Genomic DNA, 26,347 nt, shown 5'->3' with positions numbered 1-26,347 from the left:
TCCCCCCCCCCCCCCCCCCCCCCAATGTTTTGGATACCACACATGATTTTGATTAGTGTTTTCTTGTGCTCGGAATGAGAATATATATATATATATATATATATATATATATATATATATATATATATATATATATATATATATATATATAATTCATAAAATTCATAACAAAAATCATAATTCCTTGACGTAAAAATATATCAACAGTAAACACCGATGAAAAACAGTAATACAATTTTTATTATAATCAATAATGACTATAAATATTATTAATTTTAAAAAAATTATTATTAAAAGTTTTTAATAATAATTAATTTTTATAAAGAATCAACTGAAAAATTAAGAAACAAATAATATATTATACTATTTTAATATATAATAATAATGTCTACTATTTTATTATATATAATAATGTCTTAGATAATTTTAATATATATTATTTTATGGTATATAATATTTTAAATATTTTGAGTCATTTTGTGAAATATATACTTTAATGTACCTTATTTTTGACAAAAATAAAATTAAACGTAGTCAAATATTATTTAATTTATTATTAATATGAAAATTATTATTTAAAATAATATCAAAATTATATATTTAGGTTAATACATTTAAATGACTATGAATGCACTTAATTACAAATTATATTTCACAAATAAGTTAACTTAGAGTTCAAATTTATTTATTTTACATAAAATTCAATCTTAAAATTTATTGATGCATATATAACTTAGATTTAAATGGACAATAAAAGTGATGAATTTATAGATTTTTAGTAGAGGAGAGATATAATAAAAGATAGAATTTCTCATACATTAACACATACATAGACAAATAAGAAAAACTTGATTAGCGTGTTATGAAGTATGAATTGAACATAGATGGAAGCTGATTTTTTTTTTTCATTTTCGAAAAATATCAAAGAAAATGTTGAAAATAACTTCAGTCATGCTCTATAAACAAAACAAAAAACAAAAAAAACTTCAGTCGTGTTTTTCAAAAATTGGGCTTCATTTTAAAAAAAATTGAGGAAAACTCTTCTTTTATATATATATATATATATATATATATATATATATATATATATTAGATTTTAATTTAAATTTTAAAATATTTTAATCTTAATAGTATGTTATTTTTAATGATAATCTAATGATTATTATTAATTGTTTAAATGTTTTAAAGACCCGTATTCTCTGTATATATTATATATATTTTTTGAAACAGAAAAAGAAGGTAAGTAACGAACCGTCTGAATTTCATGCTGAGTTTCATACTTTAATTATATGTTTTTTTTTCAATTATTAAAATTAAGTCTTTCATCTCAAATTTTGTATAAAAATGTTTCTAAACACATTAATAAAAAATATTGGTATTAATAATAGCTAAAAATAAATAGGAATATGATGGAAATATCACACAACATTGGTTTATACAAATGGACAAAAGAAAAAGATATATAAAATATATTTAAATAAAAATGGCTTCATCCCCCCCCCTCTGTTTCACCACTCTGTATTAAGCCTTTTTTTCTTTAAATATTTTATATATTTTTCCTGTGATATTATACAAATCATTTGAAACCTTTGTTACATTCCGATTAATTATTAAATCGAATTTGGGTGAAATATTTTATTTTAACAATTAGGAACTATAAGAATAAAATATGAGTAACTAAAACTAAAAACACTAAAATTACAAACAAATTAATTTGTTGTTTAATTTTAAAGTCTCTTACCTTTTCCCTCTCTATTGTTGTTACATATAATAACTTGTTCAGATTATCTTATTTTAGGCCAAAACCGTATTTAATAAATTTTTTTTAGGAATAACAATGAAAAACATAATAATATTATTGAAATTATCTATTCTAATTTATTTTTAATATATAATTTAATACCTACACAAGTTTGGAAAATAGCTACAAAGAAATAGAAAATGTAAATTATTATTTAGTTTTGTATATTATTATCATGGAATTAAAAATTATGTATTTTTTATAATACTTTATTTTATAATTTTATTAACAACATATGTTAATTGTTTTGAATGCACAATATATGTTAAGTTTATTTTAATTATATTTTGAAAATTTTTCATTTAAGTTTCAAATAAAGATCCTTTAAACTTATGACTCAGGTCATGTATAAATCGTTGGTTATATTGTTCCGCGAGTTCCTATAATTTTATAAAATTTTCAATTAGATCAATGAACTGTTTTTTCATCTTTTAACCGGGCACTGAACAATTATTTTTAATTGGCTCCTTCCGTCTAATCGTCGTTATGAAAAGTTAATCAAACACCTAATTAGAGAACCACCTAATTAGAGGTACAGATAATAGACCAATACTTCTAGAATGTATTATAAGTACAATTAAGTCAATTATGAAAGTTTTCTAGAGTGTCATGTATAAAAAAAGGTCATGTATATATGTTATGCATTTCTATTATATACTAATTTTTATATTTTATAAAAGGAATCATACATATTTGAGAAATGTTGCACAATGGAATTGATGGATATATGAAACTTTCTTAATGGTAAATTATTAACCGAGTTTATGTGTGGCTATGGTAAAATTTGAGCATAAGTCTAGTTTCAGTAGCCAAAATGAGTAACAGTACTTGGTAGTTGCGTAAAACTGATTATCTTTATTATGCGGAAAGTCTTGGGTTAGATACTGACCCCAAAAAAAATTGTTCTGCAGAAACCTTTTGTATATATTTAGTATGGAAATGAATGAAATGTGATAAAAAAAAGCACTTTTGTTGACATCCTCTCATTTTCTATTCTCTGTCTAGCCTTGAATAATACTCTAACTGGAATAATGCAATGATATCATTCGATTAGTGATTAACTCACCACCATCAATTCTTGTCACATTCACAGAATGCAGAGGATAATAAGTATGCTGAAGGAGTGAGTCCATCACTTGAATTCATCATAACTTCAAAGGACATAACAGCTACTGGTGCATCAGCCACATTGCTAATTTTCAACAATGAAAAGGGTTTCTCTCGCGAAAACATTGAATCTATCTGCAGTGTTGGACGGTCCACGAAGAAAGGCAACAGGAGTAGTGGTTACATTGGCGAAAAAGGTACATTCTCACTCCTAAATGTCTCCACAAAAGGCTTTTATAGTTTTGTTTTAAGAAGGACAATCGTTAATGTGCTTGTTTATTAATTAAATAATTTAAATGGTATTTACATTCATGGATCACTTGTACATGCATGCATTAAGTAGACTGAATCAATTCAATGTCTAGTAATTTGTTTGTTTTTTTTAAATGACCAAAAGATATTACTACCTCCGTCCCAAAATAAGTGTCCCAAACCAAGAAAAAATTATAAATAGATGAAAGAAAATAATAGTTTTATAAAATTACTCTTATTAAATAAATGAAAAAGAAAAATATTAATATTAGATTCAAAAATTAAAGAAATATTTATTAAGGGTATGGGTGGAAAAGAGTAACTAATGTTATGTTTAAAAGTCAAATGTGACATTTATTTTGGGATGAATTTTTTTTTCAAATGCCAAGCTTATTTGGGACGGTGGTAGTATATTGAAATAAAAAGAAGACCACAAACAGTGAATCAACCTTAGAAAGAAACAATACAAAGTGGATACAATAACTAGTAATTTGTTTGAAGAGAATGCTTGTAATTGATATACCAAACAAAAGAAACAAAGGCTAATTTCACAATGCTTTAGCAAATGGACTGTGTTTCAATGCAAAATACAGTTACTCAAAATTTAAACATGTTACTCAATAATATGTTCTGTATCTTTTCAAAGGCCATGTTATTTAATATAGGATGATGATAATTCATATAATACAAAAGGCTTCTAAATCAAGAACTACAGCATTATGCATTAAAGTAGCCATATTAAACAGATGAAAATGTTTGACAGAATATCTCCCTTGGTTGAATTGCAGGAATTGGTTTCAAGAGTGTATTTTTGCTTACTGCTTATCCTTACATATTTAGCAACGGATATCAGATACGGTTCAGTGAGAAACCTTGTCCACACTGTGACATTGGATATATAGTTCCTGAGTGGGTTGAGCAAAAGCCAACCCTTCATGACATAAAGCAGATATATGGTGCTGGTGCTGGTTCTCTTCCAACTACCACAATTATCTTACCTCTAAAGCCAGACAAGGTCAAACCTGTGAAGCATCAGCTCTCAAATATTCATCCTGAAGTTCTGTTGTTCCTTTCAAAAATCAGACACCTGTCTGTAAGGGAAGATAATGAGGATCCAAAGCTGAATAGTGTGAATGCTGTATCCATTTCGAGCGAGATTAACTTTTGCACAAGGAAAAACATGAATGCTGAGTCCTACACACTTCATCTGTCGGCCGCGGAAAATGGTGGTTCTGAAAAGGAATGCAGATATTATATGTGGAAGCAAAAGTTTCCTGTCAGGTTCGAAAATGTGGTGGATAGGAGAGAGGATGTGGAGGAATTGATAGTAACATTAGCCTTCCCAAATCAGGAGAGGCTTCATAGGGGAAAGAGCTTACCAGGAGTCTATGCATTTCTTCCTACGGAAATGGTAACTAATTTTCCCTTCATAATCCAAGCAGATTTTGTTCTGGCTTCGTCGAGGGAGACGATTCTCCTCGACAGTAAGTGGAACCAAGGGATACTAGAATGTGTTCCATCAGCTTTTATGGATGCATTCAAAACGCTTGTTTTAGGATCAGATCAAGCTCCAATATCCTGTTTGCCACCCGTGTTCAGGTTCCTTCCCATCGATAGTTCTCCTTTTGAAAAGTTAAATTATGTGAGGGAGAAAATCAAAGAAAAAATGCTTGGAGAAAGCATTATTCCTATTGAGACATACGGGGAGCAGAAGCACTTCTATAAGCCTTGTGAAGTTAGCAGGCTACTGCCCGAATTCTGGGACATTTTGGCTGAGGCTCAGGCGGAAAGAGTATACTTGCATAACCTGTCATCTCACAATGGAAGGAAAATCTTGAGTTCTTCATTTGATAAAATTGAGTATGATGACATTCTCAGTTTTTTAGGGATACAACAAGTCAACACTGATTGGTATGCGAAGTGCATCCAGAGTTCTAATCTTGTGGATGGAGTGTCAGAAGTTGTTTATCTGAATCTTTTACTGTTTATTGCTACAAATTGGTCAAGTTTTAAAAGCTCCAAAGTGACGGACATTCCATTAATCAAATATGTGGATTCAGATGGGAACCTGTCCCATTTCACTCTTGATCAATGCAGCAACCGTTATGGTGCCAAGCAAGTAGTCCTCGCAGATCCAAGTCAGCCGAGTCTTTGCTCTTGGCTGATTGATTGGAATAGCGAATTTTCATGCAAAACCTCCCGATTTTTTATGCCGGAAGTCACACAGCAAGCTATCTTGCATTCGCTCAGCAGGCATACTTTGTTGGAATGGCTAGAAAATCAAGTTCATGTTACTACTTTGGATGTGAACTATTTTGCACAAGTCCTTTGTAGTTGTATAAAAAAAGACTCCAAGCTTGCCATTAAATATGCTCATTTCTTATATCAGTCTTTCTCAAAGTTATATTTATCAAGCCGTGAGGTTCATAATTTGTGTAGTTCCATGCCACTTTTGGACAGCTATGGACATGTGATTGAATGCACTTGTAGAAAAGGGGTCCTTGTACCTGCAAATGTGAGCAAATGGGCAGACTTGATTGTTTTTAATCCATGGAGAAATGAAGATTATGTTGAGCTGGGAAAGGAGTACTTGCACCGATCTCGTAATGCAGGCCAATATACAGGTTCTGGGAAGCTCATAGAATTCCTCAAAAATCATGTTGATGCTTCTGATATTCCTCACATATATCCTCCAAATGCTGGATTTTCTGCTGTAGATACACCACTTACCAAAGACAATGCTTTTTTGCTTTTGGATTGGATTCGAAACCTGAAGTATAGGGGTGTGAATCTACCAGAGAGGTTCTTGAAATGCATAAAGGAAGGAAGCTGGCTTAAAGTTACAGTCAATGGATGGAGACCACCATCAAAGTCATTCTTAATTGGCTCATCATTGGGAAGAATTTTGCAAAGTGGTTCTGTTCTTGTTGACATTCCACTGATTGATGAGAGCTTCTATGGGAGTCGAATAAATCAGTACAAGGATGAGTTGAAAACAATTGGGGTGATGTTCAGTTGTGAAGAAGCATGTGAATTCATTGGAAGAGAACTAATGTCTCGTGCAGTGTCTTTCACTTTAAGCAGGAATCATATTCTTTTGATGCTTGAATTCATCGAATATCTGAGGCAAAATTATCTCCCTTTGGACCAATTTGTCAACAGCATCAAAGAGGGAAGTTGGCTAAGGACTTCTCATGGTCTCAGGTCTCCAACAGGATCTGTATTGTATGATTCAGGATGGAAAGTTGCATCAAAAATTAGTGTTATACCTTTCATTGATAAGGATTATTATGGTGAGGATATATGTAAATTTAAAGAGGTGCTTGAGTTGCTGGGTGTGATAGTTGGCTTCAATGAAAACTACCAAGTTGTCATTGACCATTTAAAATCGTCCTCGGAGTTGGCCAATTTGACAGCCGATGCTCTTCTTTTAACGATGAAATGTATAAGATTCTCACAAGGATCTAGCGAACTCGTAGATTCACTCAAGATAACAAGCTGCTTGAAGACAAACATGGGTTTCAAAACACCAAGTGAATGTTTCTTCTATGATCCTGTATGGGGCTGCATTTTGGAGGTATTCAGTGGTCTTCCTGTGATAGATCATAAATTCTATGGAAAGCAAATTTTCACTTACAAAGATGAATTGAAGCAAATAGGGGCTGTGGTTGACTTTGAGGAGGCTATAGAAAAAATTGCTGATCTCTTCAAACAGAAGGCATCACAAACTTTGTTTAACCGACATCATGTTAAATCGTTTCTTTCTTGTTGTAGGCTTCTGAAGGGAACTGAATACCAATTCCCTTCCAGTTTCTCAAAGATCATACATGAACAGAAGTGGTTACAAACTGGGGTTGGTGGTTATAGGTGTCCAAGAAAATGCATTTTAGATGGTCCAGAGTGGAAACCTATCTCCTCAATAACTAGTCTCCCTTTCATTGATGACAGTGAAAATTGCTATGGTAAGGGAATACATGAATACAAGGAAGAACTGAAGAGCATTGGTGTTGTTACTGAAGTGAAAGATGGGGTGAAGTTTGTGCCTGAATGTTTGAATTTTCCTTCTGATCCCTCCACCATTTCTCCTGAAAGTGTGTTTTCTTTGCTTGAATGCATCCGTCTCCTCATGCACGGGGTTGTTCCCCCCATTGAAGATGGCTTCAAAAAAAGATTGTCTCAAAATTGGTTGAAAACTCATTCTGGTTATAGGTCTCCAGGTAAGTGTTTGTTGTTTGATTCCAAGTGGAATAAGCACCTCAAGCCAACTGATGGGCCTTTCATTGATGAGAAATTTTATGGACCTGAAATTGCTTCTTACAAGAAAGAACTCAATGCAATTGGAGTCACAATTGACGTCGGGGAAGGGTGCCTCTTGGTTGCTAGTCACCTTGACTTTCTCTCTGATTATGACACCATTGAGCGAATATATAGGTACTTCCTTTTTCTCTCTAGATGATTATTCTTTTTTCTCTTTTTGGTTCACAATTATATGTTCTAGGAGATATCTATTTATTCTATTATACTTTCTCTCTGCTTATTACAAAATTGTGCAATTGTATAGGTACTTGAGTGAACACCACTGGAAACCCGAGCCTGATGATAAAGCTGCCAGAAAGATTTGGATTCCAGGAAGTGCAAAGTGGGTCTATTCTGAAAAATGTGTCATACACGACCAGGATAATCTTTTTGGTTCAAAGTTTTATGTTTTGGGAGATATGTATGATAAGAAGATTCTTCCATTTTTCTCCTTTGCCATGGAAGTCCGGAACAAGCCCTCCATTGATGATTATGTCAATCTTTGGAATGATTGGGAGAGTTCAGTGGAACAATTGTCATATGACAAGTGCTATAAGTTCTGGATGTTTATGTTGAAACATTTCAGCACAGAAACTAAGAAACTTTCCAATTGCTTGGTGAAGCTACCGGCAACATCAGGCAACAATGAAATAGTTTTGTTAGATAAAAACGATGTTTTCATTCCTGATAACCTTCATCTGAAGAAGCTTTTTCAGCAGGAGAAAGTCTTTGTCTGGTATCCTCAGAACCTGGCACCATTGTCCAGGTGTGAGTTGTTTGACGTGTACAGGAAAATTGGTGCTCGAAATATCTCTGAATCTATATGCATGGAAGAGCCGTCCTTGCTCAATGGTGTTGAACTCAAGCAAGTTGATCCTGGTAATATTTGTAATGTGAAGGTGTTGGCTAAGCTTATTCTTAGTTTTCTTTCTTCTTCTAGCCTAAAAATGGAACCAAACAAGAGGCGTGAAGCTGTTCAAGGTCTACTCAACTTGAGTTTCTTTGAGACAAAGGAAGCAGTCAATGTAAGTTACAGTTTGTCACTATCATCCGGGGCCATCATTACCAAAAAGGCAGACAGAATGGTACGGTGGCAAGGGCAAAGTTCCAAGTTTTTCACTCAAACGAACTGGCAAAGTGGAAATGCAAGTTTAATAAAATATGCTACATATTTCTCAGAAGCCATCTCAGAGGGTGTTTTGCGTGAGAATCATGATCATGTTCCTGCACTCTCTGAGCTCATCACATTGGCTTTTGTGCTGAAATTCAACAATGAGACAATTGAATTTCTTATGGAGTCCAAGAACTTGCACTGTGAGGATGAGGAGTTCCTCAGTTCTGCCTTCCCTTCTAACTAAGTCTTCTCCATAGATTTTTAAATGTTTTAATTCAGGCTTGCATGCTTCTATATACTATGCATATGCCTATTAATAAATTATGTTTATGAGGTTTTTTGTGACCTTGTCTATCAGTGGTGCGTGATTACTGAATTACCTAAGTAAAGTGTGGTATTGGCTGTTAAGATTTGAAGAATTATAAGTTACTCACTCCATTTCATGGTCAATGCTTTGTTTTCATTGTATGACTAGTCCATATTTTCATTCTATGTCTTTACTTTTGCATGCAACTGTGGTCCTTGAATTTCACTACGTGGGATTTCATTTCTGTATACCAAAATAAGAGTTCTGAAGTTAGGTAGGGTGTTCTTCATTGCAAATTTACCACACTAGAAATGTTAAGGCAAAGTGGTTTGTTCAGTAAGAAAGGTCATACTTTAGGAATTACTAAACATACCATAGTTTCAAAAGATATCTGCATCTACCACATATTGATTATAAATTATCAAATGTGGAGGAAAACATCATGTGATTATATCTACAGGTCTCAGAGAAATACATGCACAATGATTTATGATTTAAGCAAATATGGTACCTTACTTTTAGTGCCGCAACAATCACAAACTTCAATATAGTACTAACAAGGTTTCAAATTGAGGTCTCTGTTTTGTTATAATTCTTGACAATGTGGGAAATTGTGTACAAATGCCTGTAACATCCCAATTTTCGTAAACTAGATTAAAAAGGATTGTTATTTATAAATAAATAGAGTTTAAAAAAAATGATGAGATTTTATAAATAAATAAATAAGGAGATATAATTATTAATTAAAATAATGATTTGAGAGAAAATAAAAAAGATATTTTATTTATTTGTTTGATAGAGAATAAAATAAAGTTTGTTTTTATAAAATAATAAATAAATAAATAGAGTAAACAATAAGTCATAAATGCCCCTAGCTATAAATAACAACATGCTAGGTCAGTTTTCAGACCGACTCCTCTATCTCACAATGTTGTTTCTTCTCTCTTCTCCCAAAACCCTCTCTTTCTCCCGTAGGCCACCTAACCTGTCTCAGAAAAATGACTATCTCGGACTTCTTCAACGTTGGATCGTCGTGAAATTTAAACACCAGGTTCACAACCCAATTCTGAGAATTCTCACCGTTGGGAATTTCAAAATCATGTCTGAGCTCATAGGAAAACCCTTCGCATTATAGCCTTTAAATTTCCCGCAGAAACCCAAAACTGTCTCGGTAAAACTATGATCCCGATTTCCTTAACCGTTGGATTTTCATGAAATTTGGATATGTTGTTCCCAATTAAATTGCACACACTTTCACCGTTGGGATTTGCGAGATAATAATCGTGGAGGGAGAAAAAGGAATCGCATGAAGACAGTACAAGTGGAAGTTTCAATCTCTTCTCCGTCTCTCTGACGTTTGGAAATTCAATCAGAGCAGTCGGAGGAATAACTGAAGGAATCTCAGGGAACCGTTAGAGATGCTGCTGCTATTGCTGGCTGAAGACACGTGAGTCCGCTCAGAGGTAAGGGATGAGTTATTCACAATTGAGAATTAGTGAGAACATGTGTAGGGATCCTTAAAGATATCAATTGGAATGGGTTTTGGGGTGTTTTTGCAATTTTTATTTTATCCTTATAATTATTACAGTGAATTATATATGTTTGACAGACCAATTGTTGTGAAATTGATATGCTATTGTGTTGAGCGTGAACCCTATAAATCGAGTACTTTTTCTAATTAATATGAATTGATGAAATAAAGGAGAAATTAGAGAGATATTGATTTTGTATTTTTTCTTTTTCTTGTTGATTAGGTTTTTATATATAATTTAAAAAAAAATTAATATCATAATTGAAATTGACCAAAGTGTTCATATAATTATTTAGAATTTGTGCATTGAAAGCTTACTTTGTAATTTGTGATTCAATATGATGTATGCTAGTTTATATATATATAGAGGTAGTTATTTATAATAATAATTTATGTAAATAATATTGTAGAGTGTTATAGTATGATTCCAAAAATTATTAAGTGTTGGAGTTTGAGAATATTATGGTTAAATTTGATGAACATGTGTATGTTGTACCTTATGAGTATCATTAGGAATGTTATGAGATGGTTGATGTGATGTTATGAGATATTAAAGTGTGGACATGATATTCGATTGTAAATAAGTGGATGTGTTTAACACTTGATGTTACATTAATTATATCGTGAGTTATGAATTATACAATAACCCGACCAGTGTTTATGCGTACTGTTAAAGAGAAAGTGTAGGTTCCTAATTAGGAACCGGTGTTAAATTGTAGCGCAATTGTGTTAAACATGTTTAAAACATGAGTGTGAGGTAGTGGTATTGTATAATTCATGAGCAGTGCTTATAAATGAAATATGTGATGAATTGTGGAATAATATGTCGCCTTGAGATTATAATATTGTTATTGAGATTGAGTAAAAGTGTAAAGTAGAACATGTGTTAAATTGTGAGATACGTGAAAACATGTGATGGTGGATTGTGACATTATGAGATGTGAAATTGTGAATGAGTTTTGGTTGTGAATAAGTGTGTGATTAACTCTTGATGTGACATTATTTGTGTTGTAAGCTGTGAATTGTACAATAATCCGACCAGTGTTATCTTGAGAAAAGTGTAAATGCGCAGTGTTAAAGAGAAAGTGTAGATTTCTCATTTAGGAACCAGTGTTAAAGACAAAGTGTAGGTTCCTATTTAGGAACCAGTGCTAAATTGTAGCGCAATATGTTGTACGTGTTTAAGACACGAGTGTGAGGTCGTGGGTATTGTATAATTCACTAGCAGTGTCTGTGTGCTAAAATGATTTTAGGGGTTGGACCTGAATCAGGAGGGAGAGGCCCTGACGGACTCTTCGGAGTGTTGGCCTTGGGGGTCACCGGGTTTGAGTGCTCCTTTAAACCTATGCTGATCCCATATGGTTGGAGCATTCTCGCAAAACATCGTGACCCTGACTGGTCTCCCCATGATTTTACTTAGTGAGAGTGACCTGGCAAACCCATTGTGTGGTGTGTCTTGTTATGTACTCCTAAGCGCCCCAGGGTGGTTTTTCACTGACATGGTACCCCATTGCATGTAGGCTTGAGTCTTAGTATAATTGTCTCATGCGCTTGCTAATTGTTTATTATGAAATTGAGGTGTTATTATGTCTTGATCAGAGTGTGTGATTCTTGTGTAATGTGATTGATGGTTGAAAAGTGTGATTGATGGATGAAAAGTGAACTTTGAATGACAAAGTGGTGGAATTACGTGTAAGTAAGTTTTATTTGATTTATATGATATGTATATCTAGTTGTCTTGTTTCTCTATTAGTTAGGAATGTGATAACTCACTCCCAGTTTGCCGTTTGTGTTTGGATCCTGTGATGATCTTGAACTTTGTATTCGGGGGAGCAGATGACTAGGTGAACTGCTTTAAGGAATATTGTGCTGAAGGACGTCGGGACACAACGCTCTGATAAGATGTGACATTGGGATATAAGTTTTTATGTTAATTTTATGATGTTAGTCTATTTTATTTCACCTCATTGATTTAACAAAATATTTTTGTAAATTTTGACGGCCTTATTTTGAGCCGAATATATTTTTAATGAGTTTATTTGGTAATTGAAGTGAATGTGAACCTTTTATCCATGTGATTTTGTTTACCAATATATTTTATTTATTTATATATATGTCGGGGTAGAGGGTGTCACAAATGCAGTTGGTGCAACTGCAATTGAGGTCACAAAGAGCCAAAAAAGGCCTTGATGTTGCAGCCGAAATTGCGATTGGGGACCGTTTTTTAAAACCCTGATTATTAAAAAATGTCTCACCTTTTTCCTTTGTAAACTTTTCAACTGAATAAATTTCCCTGACAAAACAAACCAGACTTAAAACAACATTAATGAATCTTTGCTCAATCCATAACAAACCATGAAGACTTGTTTATCTGTAGCAAAACGGGGGTAGTATAAGGTTAAATGAGGAAATTGATATTATGGATCAGAGCCATGCATGCTAAGCATTTGTTTCCTAAACATGATAAATAAAATGAAAATTGATCTTACTGTAGAAAACACTTGTTTGTTAGTGTTAGTTATTTGCTTTTGGCCTGCATTACGTGGCTTGTTCTTTTACCTTTATCCTTTATTGTTTCAGTTTTTGACATAGTCAATAAGTGGCTACTAAACTTTAGAAGCAAGCTTATAAACATTACACCGTGTATCCCCATACAAGAAAAAGTTACTTTAAATGTTAAACGGAGAGTGTGTACAATCTCAAAAACGACATGAGAGTAATTTACAATTTTTTTCTTCATACTGGCTTATAGGGTCCTAGTTAAAAAATGAAGAGAAACAAACACAAATATATGTGTGAACTTGTTTCATGTTATTCCATACACGTTTAGTTCCTCTTGTTGCATTGACCTATATCAACAACAAACAAAATTTACATTTAGTTTCTTAATTTCTTTTAGTTGTTTTTCAATCAAAATTAGAACTTCACCATAACCAGTATAATAAAGATTTGTATTAAAAGTCTATGCAAGTTATAAAAATGAAACCTCAATTCTAATTGTATAACAACACAAAATACACTTTAAAAAAATGTATCTACATTTTATCCATCAATGAATGCACACTTTGATGCACAGAAAGCTATAACAAGTCAAATTGATATGCTATTTGGTATCCCCCTTCCAGTGATTCCACTAGCTGAGGCAGAAGAACTAGATGTATCAGGGTACAAAAGAGTGTACTCAATGTTTGCAGGGCCACGCCTATTCTTAAGCTTAGGGTCCCTATTCCTTTGCATGATCCTTGTCTGAATCTCTTTTAGTTCTTGTTTGAATTCAGCAAACCTATTCTGAATCACTTCATTGTCTATCCACCCTGGTGATTGCTGGCACCCCAAGTAGACTTCATCACAAGTGTGCCTTGAGAGCACATCCACCAATGCTGCTGCAAGACTCATCTCAAACCTGTCTGGTAGCATCTTGAGGAAAAACTTATCTGGGTCCTTGAGGAACTCACCAAACTCCACTGTCCCTTCTAGAGGCACAAACTTTCGGCATAGCATGGGGCGGTTTGGAGGGAAACCATTGTATGCATATTGGCCATAGTTTAGAGATGCATGCTTGGCAGAAGCAATCCATATGAGGGTTGTAAGTGACTCCACAAGGTTTGAGAGTGTTGTCATTTGGTACCACCATATGTCATTGTATTTGTCACCATGGCCTTGTGTTCTAATCTCTGACCACCAGGCTTGTAGTTCAACATCACCCTCAATGGCCTCATTGTCTTTGTAGAAGAATGAGCAGAAGTCTTTGACCCATTCTTTGATGGCTACCCATATTTCAAGTCCATCAGTGGCATAGGGATAGTCCAGCAATAGAAGCTGAATCCTAGTGGGGTTATTTTTGTCTGGATCTTTTACAGCCATACCCCTGCAAAATTAGTTGTTGTTGGAAATTAATAGAACCATGATATTTTCTCACTTGATCAAACTGTTCACTTCATCCCTATAGTTCTAAATTCCAATTTTAAGTTTAAGTCCATATACTAGAATACTGTAAGTTTTAGTCTCTACACATACCATTCCAATTGTTAATGCCAACGAAGACTTTCTGGCGATGTGAACCGTTACAAACTTTCTGATGATGATAAATCATTGCAAATAAACTGTGTAGGGACTAAAACCTGTCATTTTCTCATATAGGGGCTAAAACATAAATTTGGGACAACTATATGGACCAAGTTAATACTTTAACCTTATCACTCCCTTTTATTACACCTCATTTAGATATCGACATTTTTATTTTAGGTTAAATTAATCTTTTGGTTCTTATGTGTGTCACACATTCAAGAATCAATCCCTCTACAAAAAATAATTTTAGTCCCTACACCAATGTATACTAATAAGAGAGCATAGGGGATAAAATTTACGTTTTCTCATTCATATAGGGTTTGATTCTTAAATGAGAGTCACATATAGAGATCAAATAAGTAATTTAATCTTTCTTTTATGTATCACATTTTTTTTTTGAAAGTTTAGACCTTGTAAATGAAGGTATTGGTTTCTGATACCTTTTGAGTAGATCGGCAGGAAGTCCTTGTTCATTGAATCTCCACTCTTTATAGAGGTCACATGATATCTGCATACAGATTTCACCAGGAAATAATATTCTCTCGAAAATTCCTCCTGAGTTTATAAGGATCAGTCTTGCCAAGGCATTTATGTGCATGGTGTCTTTGAAATGAGGATTCAACAATCGATGGATTGGATGCATAACACTTAGCCTTCTTTTGGTGGCAATGATAAATGGTTCAACAACTGCATGGGTGTATAACCTACAAAATTTTTCATTACAGAATTAAAAAGCCATAAGTATAATGTGGTGGTAATCGATTAAGTGTCAGTTGCTAAAGAGTCACTTTAACTCCCTTTATTCCCTTTTATCCTATTACCTTCTACTTTTACTTTTTGTTTGTGAATCAATTAATTGTTTTCTGTAATAAAGCAATATTTCTTTAGCTTTCGAAGGCTCAATGTTTCATATACAAACGATCCTTTGTTTAATTAAGAAGTCATTTTTCATTGACAAAGTCAGGAAAGATTCATTGGCCACTAGCAACCAACAAGAATGTTTTAAATCAATATTGGAAAAGGATAATCATTTTTACAATTTTAATAATATGTAAAAGGATAATTGTTGCCTCCTATAAAGAAAACAAATTCTGAGGAATTCTAATGATGCACCTTAATTTAGACAACAGAAAAGGATAAAGAGTCTTAAACATGATTATACACTTCACTTTTTTTACATACTTAGCTTTACATATATCAAAAGAAAGTCTTTTTCGGTTTTTCCTTTCTTTCTTCTCTCTATGTCACATGATTTGACATTTTACAGGAGGTGCCAGTGGTGTAAAAGAAAGTATATAAAAAATAATGTGGAGCAAATTATGTTCAAGAATCTTTGTAGAGTGAAAATGAGTAACTATGATTGCGAAAAAAATTTAACTCACCAATGGCTAATTAGTTGATGGTAAACAGCATCATTAGCTAAAACATGAGCTTTAGCCAGCTGCCAAAGTGCTGCTTGTGTTCCCTGCTTGGCTGGAAGAAAAACTCTGTGGATTTCAAGGTGAGGAGATTGGCCTGGCAAGCTAAGTTCTATTGTCAATGGTTTAAGCATGCCATCACTCCTTAAGAATAGAAGAGTCCTGGATGCATAAGCACATACCCCATTTGCATTTATTCTGTTTAAATATGGAATGAGAAAGTCATGGTGGTCCAACATGAATATTCTTCCATGTTCCATTGCCTACACAATTTTGTAAGGATAGAGGACAATGTATAAACAACACCCCCATTGAACAAAAACAGCCATAAACTACCATTCAATTAAGCATTGGTGCTTTACATAATTTTTCTTTATTAACTACTATAATAGCATGCATGCAGAAAGTCTTATCTGTCTTTGGATTGATAAAAAGGGATGGAATGGAATAATACTAGGTTTTATTGTTTGTAGTTGTATTGTTTAAAATAGGATGGAATGGAATGATACTATGTTTCATTTAATTTCATCTAATACACCTCATGTTCTTCTCCTCTAATTTAGGGGTATGGGATGGAATGACTATATCAGCATAAAAAACTTAACCACATACTTTATTCCCTTATAACATACCCTTGAAACAAAGCATCACCAATAAACTCTAAGCTCAAAAGGACACCACTGGGCTTATTCCTTGGTGGAATTCGACCCCACAGCAGGACAAACATAATGAAAAGAAGAAAACGAAATCCGAAAGCTTCTAAGGTTGACCTGCTTCTAAAGCTGAGATTTGGACATGCAGAACATGAGATAACAAATCATCTCATAACTTATACTTCAGATGATGAAATGAATCCTGTGGCATATTTCTGAACCATGATACTTATTTTTCCAATAGTGCTCAAGTGTTACAAATTACATTTTAGTTTTCTAATTTTTGGTCTCATGAAAGGTTAAAATAAATGAAATAAACAACAATTGTGACTAAAACGAGAGTTGCTAAAACTTCCACATGAGTTACTGTCTCCCAAGAGAAATGAAAAGAAAAATGATCTTCTCAAATGTCAAAGTTTCCTGACTTTTGTTACTTACCTGAGAAAGTGTCCATCCTTCTAGCTTCTGTTCTATGATTGATTGTTTTATTGAACTCTGTATTCCAAATTTGTTTTGAGGCGGGAATGTCTGAAAGGAAAATTGATACCAACAATAATTAGGTAAAAATGTGAGTTTAAATACCATTTTGATTACACAACTATAGAACTAACAATTATTATTAGACTGGATATGTTGCTGAAGTGATGAATGTATCACCAACATGTGAAAGCTGAACTGAAACTATTTTGTCATGTACTTATTCAAAAGAAACTTTAAGACAGTGAGAAAAAAAATGATGTGTTACATACAATCATTTCATAAGATTCAAGCAAATTGAGCAATGTTGTACAACTATTTCAAAAGATATTAGAGATTTTTAAGCATTGAAAGTGTTAAGATTTTTAAATTGTCAATCAATTAAAAAACACCCTAGATATGACTTTTAAAGTAATTATTGCAGATTATTGTAGAAGTCAATAATCTTATCATACATAGGAATCCATAACTGGAGATAGTGTAAAAAACGTTTACATTGACAGTGCATTTAAATTTTTGAATTCAAGATATGGTATGCTTCCATTGTGAGAAATTTTACTTTTACTTTTCTTTATTTCTATAGTGGACGTTTACCCTACAGCATCCACTCCGATACATGATCCTTTTTTACTCCCAGGGAGATAAAGGTAACATCAGAATGGCTCTTCTATACATATATAACAGATTATTTCTAAAGCCTAGTTCATAAGTGTATGAAGTACCGTTAAGCACTGGATTCTGGTGGGGTGAGTTCCTGCAATCATTTGTCGTCCAAATTCCATATCATCTTTCCAAGCCCATTCATTTTCTGAAAAGCACAAGATCCCCAAAAACAATGTCATAAAATAATTTTTCATAATTTGATGCTCTGATAGAACACTAATTCTCTTCTTTTCAATTTAAGGAGAGAAAACTGGAAATTTAACTAAGTTTACCAATGAGTTACATTTTTCCATCTAAGACTTATTTACTATGCAACTGATCTCCTAAACTAACATTGTAACCAACTGACTGAAATATTTATATACAAACAAGTGGAATCGAGATTTTTTTTACCAGATATGATTTGAGGGATAGCTAATTGCCCACGGTTTTCTTTCATTGCATGATTTATTTCCTTTAAGTGCTCAACAGGTATCAGTTTCTTTAAGTTGTCTCTCATCCATCCCTCTATTTTTTGGTTCCTATTGCTAGAAAACATGTCAAGTAACTCTTCGAATGATTGAAAATTAGCAGAATTTCGTCGTGGTAATAATTCTGCCTTTGGTGATAAAAAATGTACCATAGCATGGACACAATTTGATTTCAACTCCTTCAATTTATTGGGGCCAAATCTCTCATCTGATGGAACATGTATGTCAAAGTTAATTGGTTGTGGCCGGCTCTCGCACGATGGACCTAAAATTTTCAACGGAGATAGATGAACAAATGAATGAGAATCAACTCTAAAAGCTGCTTGACTATAATGCAAACACGATGTAACACATAGCCTTTACTTCAGAAGGCTATATTCTTACTTAGGTTCCTTTTTCACTGGAGTCCTCCAATCACAAATGCAAGGAAAACAGTTCCAAAGCAGATAATGAAACAGGAAATGTTAAGCCTAGTCTGTAAAACAAACATATTTACTAAGGATTTTGCTCCTTTGAAGTAAAATTGTGAAAAGTAAGAAAGTAAGGGTGCATCCATCCTTCACTCAAAAATACCTTGTATACTGAACCAACTTTAAACCAAGTGTATTAAAGCATGCTAATATGCTACAATTCCAATGCTTCATGCCAATTTAGATTTCTACCTTGAACTGACTTTAAGGGGAAAGTAAATTAAGTACCTGCTGTACTATGTTTTCGACCTGTTCTTCCTCTGCGTGGATATGGAAATAACCTTGAGCCACCAAGGACAGGTCTAAGGTGCTCTGGACCTTTGTCAGGATCACCAAGGTCATTATAGCAGTCATAGTCATAAATTCTATCCCATTCCTTTCTTTCTCCCATTCCATTACCCCTCAATCTATCAAGCTCTTCCTTTCTTAGCTCCACTAGTGCTCTTGGTGTGTGACTTGGAAGACAGCACTGTCATGATCACACAGTTATGCACTTTCATGTAACATAAAATTGCCAGTAAAACAGGAAAAGAAGGTTAAACTAATCATTTGGTCTCTGTAGATGACACTCATTTCATTTCAGAATCAGTCCTGTATGAAAAAAAGCTTAAGTTTTAGCCCCTATAAGGGCATATGAGGACTAAAACTTTAGTTTTTTGGAGAATAGAACTTAAGAAACTTAGGGCCTATTTGATTCTGTTCTCACTTTTTTGTTTCAAAAACTCTTTTCTAAAACAATTCTACACTACTTAGCAATCAAATACCAAAACAAGTGTTTTAAAAACCAAAAATAGAAACTGCTAGGAAGTGTTTTCTCTTCTTCTGTTTTCGTTTTGTTTAATCTCTCCATCAATTCCACGCTTTGATTTGTGCCTTACAGCACCCTCCACCAATTGTTTGAGCAACCTTGTTTAGTTGCATTTTGAAAACTTAAAACAGTTTTTGAAAATATAAATCAAACACACCCTTAGTAATATTAGGATTGATTTGAAATAATAAAGCGCGTAAATGGACAAAAGCTTAAATTTTTTTATCGTATAGGGATTAATTCCTACGTAAGTGTCACCTATCAGTTTAACAGGAGAAGAATATAGAACATACTCTATTTGAGAAGAAGAGTCTATCAGATTTGGTCTTCTTGATTGGATATATCCAGGAATTGCAATCAAAGTGAATGATGCGGTCATTAGTCTCAATAGATGCAGATTGAAGGAAGAATTTCTTCTTGTGCTGGTTTTGAATCACAAAAGCTCTTGGAGTTCCAAAATGTGAGTCAACATGTATCTTGATTTTATATATCATGGTTTGTGCATCATGGCTATGTTTTATGCTCTCACCCTGTTTGAAACATGCTTTCTCACTCAACTTCCCTTTACCAGTCTCTGTCCAATGCAACACAAAGTTGAGAACATAATAGTAAGCGTATAAAAAATATAGTAAATCATGCAATTTAAACTAGTCCTTCAAAAGCAAAACAATATAAATATATTTTTGTCCTTCTGAGTATTGTCAATTTTTCATTTGATTCCTTATTTTAAAGTTGTATCTAGTCTCCATATTTTTCATATAGCCCCTCTCATCATCTTTCATTTGTGTATCTATGAAGTGTGCTTACTTTTTTTGCTATCTAAAAATAGCATGAGTTTGATATATCTTCCCTCTAAATGTCACAAATTTCTCATTCAGTGTTTCATTTTCAAGAGCCAGTGTTTCATAGCCCCTCAATTTTTTTCAATTAAATTGTGGACATACACTGACTTTTTATACAATAAAATTATAATATTGTAATTTGTTAACATAATTATTTATGTCAAAGTTCATTCCCTTTTTAATTCCTGGTATGTTTTCCGTATATAACACACAGAACAAAGGATTAATAAAGAGATTACATGAAAGGAAAAAAAAAATTACCAAGACTAAATTACAACTTTATAAAAATGATAGATTAAATTTTTTCCATAAGATAAAAATTAGAAAACCTTTGGTTCAAATTTTTTCGAGAAATTAATACTTGCTTATTTTCAGAAGCTCTTTCCTAAAGTTAACAAAAATAAGTGATTATTTCTCATGAAAAAGATTCCTAAACCAATGTTAGTGTGTATAGTAAAAGGGGGTACTTACCAGGATCCACCTCTGTCCCACTATAAATCTGAACAGAAATTAATTTTCCAGGTATTGATTTGCTATGATTGTGTGTGATCACAAACTTCCCCTTGAGAGTTGATTGTTGGGTAGCTTGGCATATAGGATTGAAGTTATTCAACATTTTGGTTGTGACGGAAGAAGAGTGCCATTTGGGCACACTACTAGAAGCCTTTTTTGGCATTCCATTTATATTCATACTTCTTCCTTACTTTGTTGGTGTTTGTTTCTCTTTGTCTCTAACAAAAATCTGCAATGAAGGCATTTGTATAAGCCATAGTGATCAAATTTTGCCCTAGTTTAGCTGTGTTCTGATACTTAGCTTCTTGTTAGTAACATAGCATCTGATACGTTGCTTGTCTTGACCATGTGGTTTTCTTGTCACCAAGAAAATGCCACACTAACCAATTTCTAAGAAATTATTGTCTACGTGTGAGTTCGCATACTAAATGGAATTCAACTATTCTTTTTTATTTGGTACACTATTGGAAGCAAACTCTCTCCTAAAAAAATGGTATCTCTATTGTCATATCATGATTTTTTTTTCTCCCTATTAAAATTTTATTCATTTTTAATCTCTATAAATTAACAAAATGATGTGATTTAGTTTCTAACTAAGAACAGAAAACTGTGTAATGGGAAATTAAATCACATCATTTAAAATTAATAAGATTTTCATAAAGACTAAAAGTAGCATTCCGTTTTTCGTAAAATAAATAAAAAGAGTTTTATTTAAAATTTAATGGAGTTTTTAGAAATTAAATAAATAAGAAGAAAGGCTTTTTAATTAAAATAAGAGTTTCATAGTATTAGAAAATAAATAGAGTAAAGTGATATTTTAGAGAATAAATAGATGTTTTAATTGGTTATTTATTTAATGAAAGAGTAAAATAGAGTTTATTTTTATAAAATAAAAAAATAAAAAAAATAAAGTAAATAATAGGTTCGAAGTATCTTAATTATAAATAGAGACATACAAGGTCAATTTTTACGATTACTATACGTCTCTACGGTCTTTCTTCCTCCCAAATTCACTCTCCCTTCTTCATCATCTAAACCTCTCTTTTTCTAGCATACACTTAAATATGTCTCAGTAAAACTATAATTTTGAACCCGTTAACCATTGGATCATCCTGAAATTTGGTTACCACCTTGGGAACTCAGTTTTGAAAATTTCTACCGTTGGGATTTGTGATATAATGTCTGTAGAGAGAGAAATGATCCTCATATAGAGACAATGAAATTGAGACTCCAATCTCTTCTCCATTTTTCTAACGCTTAGAAACCTTAGCAAAACAATCAGAGGAAAAACTTGAGGAATCTTATGAAATCGCTAGATACACCTCTATCACTGCCGGACTACACACATGAGTCCGCTTAGAGGTAAGAGATAAGTTTATGGCAATTAGGGTTAGAGTGAATATGTGTAGGGATCCTCAGAGGATCAAATTGGGGTTAATTTTCGGGTGTGTTATATGTTTTAATTTTGCTTATATAATGATAACTATGAATTGCTCATGTTTGTAGGTCAATTGATGCCCTAATGCGAATTGGATGGTTTAATTGAGTGTTTGACTTTGAATGTTAGAAATCTGGAAATTTGAGAATTCTTAATTCTTGCATATTTTCTTGAAATTGATAGAGGTGCTTTGTTCCCCATGATTTGATCACATATTTTGTGTTATTTATTCTGAATTTGGGTATGTTTTGAGGTCTGAATTGTGCTTCTTTTGCTTCACGAAATGGAGTTTAAAAGCACGACCATGCTTGATGAGAGCATGCCCTTGCTTAGTGAAAATAAGTTGTTTTAAGCACGTGTTATTTTCCTCACAACGAGAATTAAATTGTAGCCTAAAAATGACTTAATTAGGTTTTGTGGTATTCATGAAAGTTGTATCCTTGAATGTTAGCTAACAAATTTCGTTGGCTCCACCCAATTAGGAGTTGTCTAGCTCCCTAGATAGTCAAATTATTGAGCAAAGGTTGAGTTGTCAGGATTAAGCAATGATCCAATGTTTACCTTAGGTTTAGACATAGTTAATGGTCAAACCGGTTTTTGTGATCAACATAAGAGTTGTAGATAATTGTCTTAGCTTTCAAACAAGATAACTATGAACCCAATATGATAAGTGCATCCCCTGTACTTATAATTTTTCTCTACAAAGGTCATAGTAACTTAGGAGAAAATGTAAGGATGTACTTGTTTACTATACATGTAAGCATGTGTTAATTTGTGTGATACACATGAACATGTTGTAACATCCCATTTTTTCGAGGTTTTTGTAATTAACCAAATAAGAAGAAATATTTTTATTAATTAAAATAATGGTTTAAAGGTAAATAAAATAAATATATGTTCTTAGGAAATAATAAAGAGATTTTATTTATTCATTTGATAGGGAGTAAAATAAAGTTTTTTTATAAAATAAAAAAAATAGAATAAATAATAGATCGAGAGTACCCTAGTTATAAATAGAGACATATTAAGTCAGTTTTACATTTATGATACGTCTCTACGCTCTCTCTTCCTCTCATTCATTTTCCCTCCCCCCCTTCCAAAACCCTTTCTTTTTCTCGCATATACTCAAACTTATCTTAGTAAAACTACGATCCTGGATCTATTAACCATTATATTGGATCATTATCAAATTTGAACGCAAAGTTTGGAACTCATTTTCACACATCCCCACCGTTGGATTTTCAGAATAATGTCCAGAGTAAGAGAAATGTCCTTCGTACGTAGCTTTCTTTATTTGCATACACCCAAACCTGTCCTAGTAATACTATGACCGCAGACTCGTTAACCGTTGGATCGTCGTGAAATTTGAACACCAGGTTTGGAACTCATTTTCACATATCCCCACCATTTGTTGTCAGAGAAATGTCCCTAGCACGGAGAATGTAAAATGGAGGTTTCAATCCCTCCTCATTCTCTCTAATGCTTGAAAACCCTAATAGAGCAATCAAAGGAAAAGCTTGAGGAATCTAAGGGAGCCGTTAGAGATGCCACTATCACTGCCGGACTACACACGTGAGCCGACTTAGAGGTAAGGGATGAGTTTATCGCAATTGGGATTAGAATGAACATGTATAGGAATCCTTGGAGGATTAAATTGAGGTTTATTTTGGAATGTTTATTGTGTTATAATTCTTCCTTTACGATTATAATTACGATATTGTTGTGTTTGATGGACCAATTGATATCCTGATTGGAATTGGTTGATAAAATTGAGTGCTCTTGGTATTTTCATATTTTTGACCTATAATTTTGATTCCTTTGATTTTGACGTGATTATGTGAAATTGTTTGAGGGGTTTTACAACCCATGTTGTGATTATGTTTTCATGTTTTTTGTATAAATTGTTTGTATTTTGGACAAGATTTACTAGATTAACATGATAAATTGTTATATTGGGAGCATGAAATTGTGAGTAAGTGATAAATTGAATATGTGATGGATTATGAGATACATGTGTATTGAGATATTGTATGTATTGAGTTGTGAACTACGAATTGTGGAATCACACAATTGTAAGACCCTTTAAAGGTGACGAATTTTTGTGCGACGAGTATTGTTATGAAATCCACTGTGGGAACCCGATGAGTTGAATCACTTTGAGGCACGACTAGTTAAAATGATTTTAAAAACAATTGAGTAGTTATGTCTATTGCATAATTCATAGGTAAAGTCTATGTTTGTGTCATGTATATATTAATACTGTGTGATGTGTATATGATTCCTGAGGTGTGATAATATGTTACTTTGGGATTATACCATTGTGATTGAGATTGACTGTATGTGATAAATTAAATATGTATTGAATTGTAATGTACATGTGTATTAAGATGTTGTGTGCATTGAGTTGTGAGCTATGAATCGTATGACACTCTCTACCCCACACATATATGTACTAATAATAAAAGGAATAAGAATGCATAATTAATTAAAATTTTTTAAAACACATTTAAACAAAAGCGTTTCAAAAGGATAAAAGACTCACATTCATTTTTCTAACATCATAACAGAATGCATTCAAATAAATAATAAAATCATCTCGACTCAAAACAAGGTCGTCCAAGACTTTATGCAATTAATATAGAAACCTATGCCCCAATGTCACATCCTATCAAAGCATTGTGTTCTAGTGCCCTCTAGCATGAGGTTCTCCATAGCCATCCACCTAACCATTTGCTCCCACGAACACAAAGTTCAAGATCATCACAAGATCCAAACACAAACAATACAGGGAGTGAGTTATCACATTTCCAACATAGATATACATATCATATAAACAAAATAGAACTTACTTAAACACAACTCATGTCATTACACAACTTGTTATGTAACATTACATCTCAACACAACACGTCTCATTCATTTTCACTTCATTCATGTACTCAAGGATCAAACACTAACACTCAACCAATCAATATCAATCAATACACAAGTGTTATGCAACAAATATACTAAGACTCAATCATATATGCAATGTGGTACCATGTTAGTGGAAAACCTTGTCGAGCACCCAGGAGTACATGACAAGACAAACCACACACTGATAAGTAAGTCACTTTCACTAGGTAAAATCATAGGGAGACCAGTCAGGGTTACTCTATTTTGTGAGAATGCTCCAACCATGTGGGATCGGCACTTGCTTAAAGGAACACTTAAACCGAGTGTATTTACCCCAAAGACTAGACTCCAAAGAGTCCGTCAGGGCCTCTCCCTCCTGATTCAAGTCCAACCCAGAAAACATTTTAGCACACAGACTCTATCTACGAATTGTACAAAACACACAACTCCTTAATTATTCTCAAAATAATTTTATCTCGTCGCGCTTATGATTAAACTCATCGGGTCCCCATAGTGGTTCCCATCACAATACTCGTCACACATTAACTTGTCGCCCTTAAAGGATCTTATAGTCGTGTGATTGTATGATTCATAGCTCACAACTCAATGCACATATATATTACAAGTCAATACATACTCAATTTATCACATACACTCGGTCTCAATCACAATGGTATAATTCCAAAGTAACATGTTATCACACCTCATGAATCACATACATTTTACCTATGAACTATGCAATACACATAACTACTCAATTGTTTTCAAAATCATTTTAACTCATCGCACCTCAAAGTGATTCAATTCGTCGGGTTCCCACAATGGATCCCATCACGATACTCGTCGCACAAAAACTTGTCACCCTTAAAGGGTCTTATAATTGCGTGATTGCACAGTTCATAGCTCACAACTCAATACATACAACATCTCAATACACATGTATCTCACCATTCATCACAGGTTCAATTTGTCACTTACTCACAATTTGAATCACAATTTCATAATCTCAATATAATAATTTATCATGTCAATCTAGCAAATCTTGTCCAAAGTATAAATAATTTAAACAAAAATGCTTCTCAAAAAATGGGAGTAAAACCCCTCAAACAATTTCACACAATCATATAGGAATAATTTCAATACAATAAACATACCAAAATAAACCCCAATTTGGTCATCTAAGGATCCCTACACATGTCCATTCTAATCTCAATTGCGATAAAA

At 33.1% G+C, this 26,347-nt stretch overlaps 2 protein-coding genes across 3 annotated transcripts in view; one reads left to right on the top strand and one right to left on the bottom strand.

The window, feature by feature from the left end:
• LOC100800765 (uncharacterized) overlaps nucleotides 1-9,150 on the top strand; it is a 9,746-nt gene extending 596 nt beyond the window's left edge. The window contains exons 2-4 of the mRNA XM_006576593.4: nucleotides 2,895-3,105; nucleotides 3,949-7,591; nucleotides 7,722-9,150. Of these exons, the coding sequence (XP_006576656.1) occupies nucleotides 2,895-3,105; nucleotides 3,949-7,591; nucleotides 7,722-8,814 (4,947 nt within the window). The 3' untranslated portion in view covers nucleotides 8,815-9,150. The remainder of the gene's footprint in view (nucleotides 1-2,894; nucleotides 3,106-3,948; nucleotides 7,592-7,721) is intronic.
• Nucleotides 9,151-13,380: 4,230 nt separating this feature from the next.
• LOC100797946 (linoleate 9S-lipoxygenase 5) lies at nucleotides 13,381-21,102 on the bottom strand. Of its 2 annotated transcripts, XM_006576591.4 has the most exons (9): nucleotides 20,749-21,101; nucleotides 19,729-20,009; nucleotides 18,856-19,096; nucleotides 18,081-18,422; nucleotides 17,747-17,832; nucleotides 16,986-17,075; nucleotides 15,859-16,157; nucleotides 14,917-15,180; nucleotides 13,381-14,276 (listed from the first exon to the last, which is right to left on the bottom strand). In XM_006576591.4, exons 1-9 carry the CDS (start codon nucleotides 20,966-20,968, stop codon nucleotides 13,499-13,501), a joined length of 2,601 nt encoding a protein of 866 aa, XP_006576654.1. In that variant the 5' UTR covers nucleotides 20,969-21,101; the 3' UTR covers nucleotides 13,381-13,498. The 2 variants fall into 2 exon arrangements, with proteins under 2 accessions (XP_006576654.1, XP_006576655.1); XM_006576592.4 differs by lacking the exon at nucleotides 18,081-18,422 and having other exon boundaries at nucleotides 20,749-21,102.
• Nucleotides 21,103-26,347: the final 5,245 nt, after the last annotated feature.

Source organism: Glycine max, chromosome 3, assembly GCF_000004515.6.
Source record: "Glycine max cultivar Williams 82 chromosome 3, Glycine_max_v4.0, whole genome shotgun sequence".
NCBI classification, from domain to species: domain Eukaryota; kingdom Viridiplantae; phylum Streptophyta; class Magnoliopsida; order Fabales; family Fabaceae; genus Glycine; species Glycine max.
This window is presented reverse-complemented; position numbering and strand designations above follow the sequence as displayed.